The 12,113-nt window shown below is 41.7% G+C and overlaps 1 protein-coding gene and 1 long non-coding RNA gene across 2 annotated transcripts in view; both read right to left on the bottom strand.

The window, feature by feature from the left end:
- The window catches only part of slc25a24 (solute carrier family 25 member 24), a 32,542-nt gene that overhangs the window by 10,860 nt on the left and 9,569 nt on the right, over positions 1–12,113 (bottom strand). The window contains exon 4 of the mRNA XM_052073453.1: positions 7,361–7,472. Coding sequence (XP_051929413.1) covers positions 7,361–7,472 — 112 coding nt within the window. The remainder of the gene's footprint in view (positions 1–7,360; positions 7,473–12,113) is intronic.
- Positions 10,626–11,820, bottom strand: LOC127605753 (uncharacterized). Its single transcript, XR_007963649.1, has 2 exons — positions 11,564–11,820; positions 10,626–10,824 (listed from the first exon to the last, which is right to left on the bottom strand). It is a non-coding gene; the product is annotated as an uncharacterized LOC127605753 (long non-coding RNA).

The raw sequence follows: 12,113 nt of genomic DNA on the forward strand, positions 1-12,113 counted from the left end.
CTATTATACAAAAGAAATAAAAATGGATACGACAACTGAAATACATGATGTAATACAGGTAATGATGGATGCATATAAAGGGGGCAAGAGTACGGTGATTTCATCCCTATACAAAGGGCTCCTGTTGAACAAGGGGAATTCGACTCTGTACGTAAAAGAGAAATGGGAAAAGGAACTCCAAACCGAGATAACAGAGGAAGTATGGTTGAATATGTGCAGGATACAAAAATCAACAACCGCTTCGAGACGTTGGCGGGAGTTTGGTTGGAAAAATATTATGAGGTTTTTTATAACCCCAGGGATGACCGGGAAATACAAACAAGGGCAGAGTGAGTGCTGGCGGTTATGTGGACAGGACAGATCGGTAGATCATGCACACATATTTTGGAAATGTCAAAGGCTGAAAGGCTATTGGGAAGAGGTTTGGAGAGAACTGAAAAAGATAATCGGTTATGAAATACCAAAGACCGGCTTAGTGATGTATCTGGGCGATATAAATCAAGGGAATGTACTACCGAGAGACGAGTACTTGGTAAAGGTGTTGCTGGTAGCCAGTAAGAAAGCCATAACAAGAACATGGTTGAAAACTGACCCGCCAACAAAGAACCTGTGGCTGGAAATAGTGGGAGAAATATTTGAGTTGGAAAGATTCACATACATATTAAGGGTCCAAGTAGGGAAGTTTAAAACGAGATGGGAAAAATGGGAGGAGTACAAAAATAAATGAATGAGGGAATGACACCACAAATCGGGATAGATCACTATAGACTCCGGATATAAATCCAACATAAGGGTCACCTGTCACTGTTGATCACAACATTCTACTATTTTTAGTTGTAGGGTTTTTTTTGTTTGTTTTTGTTTTTTGTGTGTGTTTTTTTTGGATTTTCTTTTTTTTCCTCCAAATAGTTTTGTATGTCATTTGTTGGTCCCTATGTTAAAGGGCCGTTACAGCCATGCATGGACGTTGTAATGGAAACTGAACACGGGTGGAAATGAACGACGTCCTCGGTATTCATATGTTCAGATTTGTATGGTCCTATGTGTGGTTGAAATAATAAAAATGCTAGTTACAAAAAAAAAACTGAAATTATCTTTGTGAAAGTTAAATACATATTATAAGCAGGAAAGAAAAAAAACAAATAAAACACTCTGCAGTGGAGCATACAAGCCCCAAAAGGAACATTATCACCATGACAGGAGTGGACCTGACGACTGCCGGTTCACAACATTTCAGTCAGTTCATGAACCGGACCATGGCGGGGATCACTGCCCTACTACAGTATTTTCATGACCGCACTTAAAAGTCTTACATTTTCTCCAAAAATTCAAAATAATGCAGCGTCCCTAATCCATACATCGAGTTCCAAAAGGTATGATTGTTGCTGTGTGACTTCAACGAGCGCTCCACTTGACTGTCTGATGATATGAGGACAGGCTGCTGATGTAGCGGAGTTTCTGTGGAAACAAGGTGCGGAGCCCAAGTTGGAAGACCACCCTGAGCAATAGATTCACGGTCACAGAACAGCCAGGAGAAGCGTCTCTTACAGTCACCAGTCGACTGAGGGCAAAAATGCTTGCAAAAAAAATGAAAAGCGAAAGTTTAAGGTCTGTTTTGTTGATTTCGTTTTCTGAAATAGCGCCAACTATCCATCCGTGCAAGGACTACCGTGGCGCAGCGTGTTCGATGGAGCACTGGCCCAGCTGTTCATTTCAGATTCAGATGAGAACTTTGAGTGATTTGTGGCTGAGGATTGATTAAAAAAATAATGTGAGTAAACATACGCTAGCATGCATGCGTGCTACCACGCATGTATTGTTTAAGCTAGTGTATGTTTTACCATGCCTGCGTTCAAAAATGCAGTGCATGTTATGCATGTGTTCAATACAGAAATATCACCCATAACTGACATTGGACCTCTTAATGCGGTGCACCATATGGTTGTGAAAATAGTTTATGCCCCCTTCATCCTACGCACACCAAGACGCAAATACTGCCCCAACCTCACTACTGCGTGCTGACAAAAACTACTACTTCAAATGAAAGTACCAAGATATAGTTACGATTACAAAATGATTTTAACAACTATGAACACTTTGAATATCACAATGAAGCCAAAGCAAAGCAGTTTGTGTGTGTAATGTTCTTCAAAGTGCATTTTGTGTTGACTGTTCTCCACCCCAGGGAATGCTGTGTGGGTTGGTGCAGTGTCAGTGCTAGCATGGATGGTGCCATATTTGTGTACATAATTAACGTCCTACTAAAAGTGAAAACTGTGTTTTCCTATCAAAACACTGAGATCTGTCAGAATAATGAATGAATAGCCATTTGCAGTACAACTCCAGTGCTTCATGTTAAAATTCGTTTTAATCTAACATTTAGCCTCGACCAGAAAATTCCAGGAGATGTACATAATGCTATCCAAAGCACAAATAACCTGTTTAGACAGGCCAAGCAGACAGAGAAAATAGGGTTGGCATGAATTTTAGTGTCAGAACAGGACAAACATCTTGTAGCATGGCTAATAATTACAGCACTTTTCTGTGTAAACAAATTCAAACAGCAACTGTTTCCATTGTTTTGTCTCATCTGCAAGTTAGCTGCTTAATGTAAGATAGTAATGTGCAGTCAACTGTGATGTTTGATGAGGCTGGGACAAACTGGCAGCACTACTTTTCCTCATGTAACAAATATAACCCTACGACTACATAGTTTTTTTTCTTCTTCTTCTTTTGAGCTCCCTGATCAATCCACCAAATTCCTACGTTCCATGAGCCTTCACATGAAATAGGTGTTTGGTGTCCGGTGTAGCGAAACCAATGTTTCATATACTGTACAGCAGGGGTCCCCAACCTTTTTTGCCCCACGGACCAGTTTATGTCAGACAATATTCTCAGGGACCGGCATTTAAGGTGTGGCGGAAATAATACAACAAAATAATATGCTATGAGCTGCATGAAAACTGTGGAGTTTCCGAAATATAATAACAATAAACACAAGGAGTGTATAATCTGGCCGCGACACTGATCGCGATGGTAATGTTTAATGCATTCAAAATACGATACAATGCAAATTCAGAAGGGTGGTTTGACACGTCAAGCGTGACACAGACAGATGTAATGGAGAATCCGGTAGTTTTTCTAAATAAAACATCTTTCGTATTCCGAAATAAATAAAACGGAATTAAGGCAAGTTCTTTCTGTGCGGCCTGGAATCAAATGCCCTGCGGACTGGTACCGGTCCGCGGACCGGCGGTTGGGCACCCCTGCTGTACAGTATATGGAAACTGTTTGTGTGAGTCCACTTTCTAAGACAGTTGCAGATTTTGATGATGTGGGAACGCCAGTTGTTGCAGCTAATAAGCAAAACCATTTAAATCCTGCTTCTTCTAAATCCAGCTTAAAATAAAGTTTTCTGAATCTGAATCTTCTTGTTAATGTGGCTAACATAAATAAGGCCTGCAACAAGGTACACTTACGTTTACCAGGAACTAAGTTCCGAACTCTCTAGACTGAAAAGCTAGGTCACATATCAGTCATACATTTGGTTGTTTTGTTAAAAGAAATTAGACATCATTTTATTTAGCTTTAAGGAGATGTAGGAGCCAGCCAGACCGACAATACTTCCCACTGCATGGTGTCTACATGACCGGGACACTTAATGTAAACAAGCATCACATTTATGCTAGCCTCTCTACTTCTGTCAAGTTCAACTGCCCATTGCAAATATTACAACGATCGACCACAATATTTTGAATTGTATGTACATAACGTCCTTGCCATAATTGCTCCCTACAGTATACAGTACTGACAAAAACACTTACTGTCCATGAAATCCAAAATTAGAGGGTGACAAGTACAGGTACCGTTGTATGACACTCAGAAAAGCAAACATATAAATAAAGTGCCAAACAGAAAATCAAGAGAGGAAATCACAAAATAAATTATATGGAGGGAGGGGGGTTGTGAACACACAACAGAGGAACAAACTACACAAACAACTCCAAGACTCTCCAGTCTCCTACAAAAGGATAGATGACGGAAGTAAAACAGAGCACGAAAGCAACACATTCTAGCCGTATGTATATGTATGTATATATATAGGTTACATACCAAAGAAGAGCACAGTGCCCTCTGTAATGTTTTTTTTGTTTTGTTTTTTTGGGCCTTTTCCAAGCAAAGTCAAAAAATGATCAAGCAGGCAGGTCAAATCAAAGTGGCAAGCCGTAAATTGAAGAACCTACCATATCCACCTCCAGCTCATAAATGGCATAGTCATCATCAAAGTCTACAAAAAAATGTTTCCTCTGTTGTGGATGATGATGATGCTGCTGCTGCTGCTGCTGCCGCCGCCGCCGCCGCCGCCGAGGCTGCTGCAAAGCCATTGCCATCTCAAATGGTAAAATAAGGAACCTGTTGGTCCACAGTTATCAGTTTAAGCGTTGAAGAGTATCCCTTCAAAAACTGGGAAGGATCCTTCACGCCACTAAAATTAGGTTTTCGGTCAAAAAAAGGACAACCGAAAGAGAAATACAGATTCTCATGGACTCTCCCTCACTTCTGAAGATGTGTTGACCGATGCTTGCGTCTCAACACATCAACCTTTGCTCTGTCCCCACAACACACGTCCTCTCTCTCGTTCTGTCCCAATCCCCTTGTTAACCTAATCCCTCAAGTCAGACTTAAATTAGTTCATCTCTGCTAAATTGAGCAACCACACTTTTATTTAAAGTTGTGTCATTGAGTAGTGGCAGCCAACGTCAGAGCTTAGCCATTGACTTGAACTGGCTGTGTTTCACAGGTATGCAACAGACAAGGCCAACAACCTAAATTATTTTACCGAGTTAGTTGGAATACTATATTCTCAATTTAAAATAGGCTTTTTAAGACTAGTAATTTATGAGAGATATGTGTTACAGAAAATGGAGGGGGGGGGGGGTCAAAAATAAATAAATAGAATCGGATCTGTTCCTAGATGGCGGGGGGAGGACTGTCTATTCCCCAAATAGAAGGTGACGGATTTGGTTTAACAGCACCACCTTTGCTAATCAGCTTTTGCTTTGCATTTAGCAAAAATAGCGGGAGATAAAATGCTTGGTATACTTTCCAATACTTCCTCATTTGTTCATATGACTTTTGAAAGACTGCACAGTCGCACACCCCATTGTGATTGTGTGCACCACGTCCAGTTTCTCGTCGTACTGCAAGTCGAAGGGCACTGTCTTCCTACTGGTCAATACCGAAGCACCGATTGAAGAACGATATAGAACACACAATGCGGCAAGACGAACAACAATTCTGACAGAGCAGATTTGTGAAGCGGCCAGTCATTGAGAATGTGACACTACAGGGGATACGACACATCTGTCGAACCAACATCGGTCGACCCAACATCGGGCTACATTTGTGTAATCTGACGTCAGTTTCAGTGTGTACCTCACCCACGCACACACTGCCAGTAAGAGGCCAAAATGTGTTATGTTGTTATTGTTCATTTCCATCCATCCATTCATTTTCAACATTGCTTATTCTGAAGAGGGTCACTGGGAGTTGCTGGAGCCTATCCCAGCTGACTTCGAGTGGAAGGCAGACTACACCCTGAACTGGTGCCAGTCAGTCATAGAACACACATATAGATACCATTCACACCCACATTTACACCATCATTGAGTGAGAACCGATCCCATGCTGCCCACAAGTCGAGCAAGTGTAGAACAACACCATCAGCGGCTTTTCAATTGCTTTCATTTTACTATTTTCTGAACGTGACTTCCTTACTAATTTATCTTCTCATTGTCCTTACAGGTGATATTTAAAGTTACACTTTTTAGGATTTAAGGAATTTTCCTTTCCTCAAAATTCAAGAACTAATTGTCCAAGGAGTTTTTTTTTGTTGCACCAAAACATATTTCCACACAATATGGCAGGAAATACAATCCCCAAGGTCACAGGTTATCCCAACAAAGATTTGTGAATAAAAACAAAGCATAAGATGAAATAAATATGATGAAGGGATAACGATTTTGCTTAGATGCAAAGATGCAAGGGATAAAAGGTGTGAATAGAGCGAAATGAAAATGCAAGGGGCTTGAATTTTACGCATTTGCTAGGCCATTTTTTACAAGAACAAAATTAATAGATTGTTCAAGAATCTGTTAGGGAGGGGCCAGCCAGGCAGCCTCCTCAGCCAGGGTGCTCTGCACCTCACACCTGAGACTCGTCATCTTATCACCCACCTGTTGCCTATCTGCTCGTTTGGACTGGTACAAACTGACTCACAGACCATTCTCAGTGCAAGTTCGTGCCGTCACCACGCCAGTGGACTCTGTTGCCACCTCCTGCAGCTTCTTGTTCCTTGTGTGGACATTCCCCTGTGGACTCCTCATGCTTCCCCCTGAGTGACTTTGCGAAGAGTCTTCAATAAACTACGCCAAGCGTTGGCTTCAACGATACCTGCCTGTTGTCGTGCTATTGGGGTCACATCCAAACCCTAACCGAATCGTGTTCAACGCGCAGGGATTAATCGGCACGAGTCTGTGATTATAGTTTTGGGTAGTTGAGATTTAGTACTTGAATAAATAAATGTAAAATAAAAGTGAAGAATAGTCATGATTTCAATCTCATTGAAAATAATCCTGATTACTTTTTTCCCAAATTGTTCATCCCGACTGTAGGTATGCATGGTTAGTGGTGGGCTGTGTTGGGGGGCACATTAAAATCTACATTTTAGAGCAGGAATGTCAAACCCATTTTTTGTCGCAGGTCACTTCGGAGTTTCGGCTTCCCTCGGAGGGCCGGTGCAAAATCTCAACGTTACTTATTACCCATGACAATTTGACAGATTCCAGCAATAATCATAAAAGTTGGCACGCATCATTTGCTCCCGCGGGCCACACAAAATGATGTGGCGGGGGCGGATCTGGCCACCAGGACTTGACTTTGACACATGTGCTTTAGAGCCAATACGCAATACTCCCAGCACACATTGACAATGGTAGCACTACTGCCACGTGCCGTAGTACATGTTCCATTATACTTAATCATCCGTCCCCCAATTTGAGAAGTGCTGCCGAAACCCCTGATGTAACCATTTTGAAATAATGGTTAATAATGCATTTCCATCATGATCAAGACATATTTGAGCATGTCCTCCATTCATTTTGTAACGTATTGCTGCAAATCTGCTGTTTGAAAATAATGTAGTCACAGTGCTTAGTTTTCTGTATAATCCCTTGCGATTTTCTTGGGAAAAAAATCTGATCACACTCTGGTTAGAAGAAAAATCCAACATCAAACGATGACAGCGGGTAGATATTCTCGACAAGCTGCAATTGTGATTGAAGGCTGATTTCCGACATACCGTCGTATGTTTCCAATATCGGACAATCTCCTCAAGGTTGGTGGCTGTGGTCAACAGGAAATGCTCCCTCCATTCATTCCAGTCCACAGTCATGGTGCCATCTCCATCCATACTGCACAAAGCGATTGAGACAGAAGCGATTGGGACTTAAATACGGAGCTTAACATTTGCATTTAAAAAGATATTTGATACATTGTAAAATGAATTTTGTATTGTGTGTACAAAGAGACAAATATATGTTGTGGTTTTTATTATATATATATATATATATATATATATATATATATATATATATATATATATATATACTGTATATATATATATATATATATATATATATATATATATTAGAGTTGTCAAACGATTAAAATATTTAATCTAATTAAAAATGCTGTCATAATTAACTCAAATGAACTAAAAAATTAATCGTGATTACTCACACATTTTATCGTTTCTGAATTTCCTTTTACATTTTTCCCCCATTTTAATGCTCTCATCAACATGGAATCATGACTCAGTTTTCTATGTGCCAAATGCAAATATTTACTGAAATAACAATTTCAATTTTCAATTTTACATGAACATTTTTCACTTGGTGCAGTTATTCACACATAATCTCTCACACAATATTACTGTCCATCAATAACTGTGAAAAAAATATTTTGCCACACAACAGCTGCTTCAACAGCTTTTTTTAATGAAATCAAAACAGAGCAATATAATATTATAAAGTGCACAGCTAAGGTACACTAGTACTCAGCCTATAGTGGATTTAAACCATGGTTGCATACTTCATTTTTCTCCAGTTTGCTTTGAACACAGCAGTATGTTTCTGTACGTTTGTTGAAGAATAACGAGACATCGGACACCAGTGTTCATTATGTGCCGCTGTATTCGAAACTGCCAGCCGTACAAACAAGCACACGCACTTCCCCCGTGCTGCAGGGGCAAACCATTCTGAAGTGGGACGGGGGTGGGGGGTGGGGGGGGGGTTCACTTCCCCTAACACAGTCAGGCTATGTTGATTGTGTTGGTCCTTCTTGCGCGGAAGTCTCTCTACGGTTTTGTGTAGACATAATTTCGGATGACTACACTTGTTTCGATGACAACACTGGAGAAGTTTTATTTTCGCTAGGTCGCTACCACTGTACCGCTGAACTTTCGTTGTCATGTCACTGCCTCAGCGCACCGTCAGTGACTGTCAGACGAACACAGAGAAGCTCCACCCGCTCTATTTATATGAACACGGAACACTGTAACCTTCCACACAAAATAGTTCCAAACAAGTAACAATCGTGTCAGTGGCATACATTGTACACCTGTATGATACAGGTAACTTTGGTCTTGTCAGTGGAGCAATCTGGCAACTTTTTAAAAGTAAACTTTCTATTCATTAACTCTTTAATTATCAGTTTTCGGTGTCTCACGCTGCCGATGCTGTCAAAACAAACATGCGTGGACCTATGCAGTGCGCTTGTTGTTTTGTTTCTGGTTTATTTATAGAGCAACGTAACATCCACTGTGACGTGTGCCGCGTCAATCTCGCGAGAAAAATTCATTTAAATTAATGCCAATAAAAACGAGCTAAACTGACAGCTCTAATGTGTGTGTGCGTGTGTGTATATATATAATATATATATATAATGTGTGTGTGTGTGCGATGGACACAGTCATGGACAAAAGTTTTGAGAATGACATCGATTGGTTTTCACAAAGTTTGCTGCTTCAATGTTTTTACAGTTTTTTTTTGTATGATGAACTGAAATATAATTACAAGCATTTCAAAATGTCAAAGGATTTTATAGACCATTACATCAAGTTTATGCAAAGAGTCAATATTTGCACGGCTAACCCTTAATTTTCAAGACCTCTTGATGGCATGCTGTCAATTAATTTCTGGGCCACATCCTGACTGATGGCAGCTCTTCCTTGCATAATCAGTGTTTGGAGTTTGTCAGAATTTGTGACTTTCTGTTTGTTCACCCGCCTCTTGAGGATTGATCACAAGTTCTCAATGGGATGCAGGTCCAAGGAGTTTCCTGTGCCTGAACTAAAAATGTTGATGTTTTGTTAAGTTAATCATTATTGATCACTTTTGCCTTGTGGCAAGGTGTTCACGTTGGAAAAAGATAATGTTTGCCACCACATGGTTCTTGGATGGTGGGGAGAAGTTCATGGCTGTCAACCCAGTCGCTGTGCTCAAATGCAACGCCACACCTAAATGGTCTCGGGATGCTTTATCACACTCGTCAGCAGTGCAATCCTTGTACCTTTTGCTGAATACCAGTCTGTCCCTCATGGTTTTCCTGGAGAGAAGTGGCTTCTTTGCTGTCATTCATGACAACCGGCCATCCTCCATAAGTCTTTGCCTGACTGTGCGTGTAAATGCACTCACACCTGCGGGCTGCCATTCTTTACTCAGTTCTGCACCGGTGGCGCGCCGATCCCGCAGCAGAATCAACTTTCGGAGAAAGACCCAGATGTTTTGGACATTCTTGAGCTACCTGAGGCCTTCTTCACAGTATTTGAATCTCTCATCTTGAATATCCATCCATCCATCCATTCATTTTCCGAACCGCTTAATCCTCACTAGGGTCGCGGGGGGTGCTGGAGCCTATCCCAGCCGTCTTCGGGCAGTAGGCGGGGGACACCCTGAATCAGTTGCCAGCCAATCGCAGGGCACACAGAGACTAACAACCATCCACGCTCACATTCACACCTAGGGACAATTTAGAGCGTCCAATCAGCCTGCCATGCATGTTTTTGGAATGTGGGAGGAAACCGGAGCACCCGGAGAAAACCCACGCAGGCCCGGGGAGAACATGCAAACTCCGCACAGGGAGGCCGGAGCTGGAATCGAACCCGGTACCTCTGCACTGTGAAGCCGACGCGCTAACCACTGGACTACCGGGCCGCCATCTTGAATATCAATTAAGCTAATTTTCATGGCAAAGATGGATTTTGCAATTTATTTAAATCCATGTGGTCACTCTTCAAAACATTCCAGAGGACAGTATGTGCAAATTGGCATACCGTACTTTCACGACTATAAGGCGCCATTAAAAGTCTTAAATTTTCTCCAAAATGGACAGGACGCCTTGTGATGCGGAGAGTCTTGTGTATGCGCCGAGTTCCAAAACCTGACTGACAGCCGACACGCTGTTTATATAGAGAAAAGGCGGAAGTGACTGTGGACAGGCATGTGGCAACGAAGTTGGCCAATCAGTGAAGGGTGGGCGTGTATATATACATATAAGGAGAGAGAGAGAGAGAGAGAGAGAGAGAGAGAGAGAGAGAGAGAGAAAAGGCAGACGTGAGTGAGGACAGGCATGCGGCAAAGAAGTCCGCCAATGAGTGAAGGGTGGGCATGCAAGTGGACGCTAAAGGGACGCCCCAAGCAGGTACCAACACCTGTATAGAGTGTGGCTATGTGCATTGTTGCAAAACAACTTCGGTTTTGGTTTCTAAGAACCCCAGAAAATAAATTCTACAAAGAGGCACTGTAACTGGCGCCAAGACTGAGTTGTTGGTTACCATGACAACAAACATACAATTTCTTTTAGGCTTGTTGTTTTGCAAAAGTATTTCATATTTCTATGTGAACTTTCATGTTTGTTTTTTCTTTAAATCCTCTGAATATATTATTTGGAATGTTTTTTTAAAAATCACTTCCGGGTCAAGTGCCGTGGATAGCGAGGAATGAGAGAAAGATCGAGAAGACAACTGGAGAGAGAGAAAGAGAGTCAGAGACAGAACTACGATACCGTGTGATCTACGTGATTTACTGTAACTTGATCTACTTTCGGTTTACCAAGGTGCACACGGTATGTCATTTTGTGTTATTTATTTAATGTCCTGTTCAAGATATTGTAATTTTGATTGTTGTTCGAAATATGTTTTAGTTTTCACGGTGTTCCATGATTAAACGTTTTGGACATCAGTACGAGGCGTCATCCTTGACCGGGGTAGATACAGGCACGCATACGAAGCTCAGTTCAAACTTCAAGCCATCGGTTATGCTTTTGGCATGCGTGCCCAGCTCACAGCAGCGGTGAAAAACCAAGTCAAGCAAATGAACTCTGAGCTTGCCGTTATTACCGAAGGCTTGACTAAAGAACTCCAACCGCTGGACATCGGCATCAAGCGGGCGTTCAAAGTATAAATTGCGAACGGCATGGGAACAATGGATGATCGATGGCAAACACAACTTCACAAAGAGTGAGAGGCAGCGCTGGGCGAGTTACGCCACAATTTGCCAATGGATTGTGGCTGCTTGGACGAACGTGTCTGCTTGCACTGTTGTTCGAGTTTTTGGCAAAGCCGGCAATATTTCTGTGGAGCCACATGGCAATGAGAGTGACTCTGACAACGAGAGGGAACACGGTGTTTTTGATGGATTACCGGTACTTGCACAATTGTTCAATTCTGATACAGAGGATGACGACTTTGATGGATTTCTGGGTGATGATCGAAAAACGTGAGTACATTGTACAATGGCTAAATAAAATACAACGGAACTCAGTTTTGCTTCCGTTGCCTTTTTAAAAATGTGTTTTTAGCTTGCATCTGTATTTCTTGGCATGCTACCATATGCTTCAAGCTAACGTGTTTTTAGCGTGCACGCATGCATGCCGTATGTTTAAGCTGGCGTATGTTTTACCACTTTCAGCAAAAAGAAGACAGAGGTGATATTGTTTGGTCCCAGTGGCCCTTGTACATTCCATCCTGTAGACTTGGGCCCCCTGTCTCCCTA

The sequence above is a fragment of the Hippocampus zosterae genome, chromosome 8, assembly GCF_025434085.1.
Source record: "Hippocampus zosterae strain Florida chromosome 8, ASM2543408v3, whole genome shotgun sequence".
Lineage (NCBI taxonomy): Eukaryota > Metazoa > Chordata > Actinopteri > Syngnathiformes > Syngnathidae > Hippocampus > Hippocampus zosterae.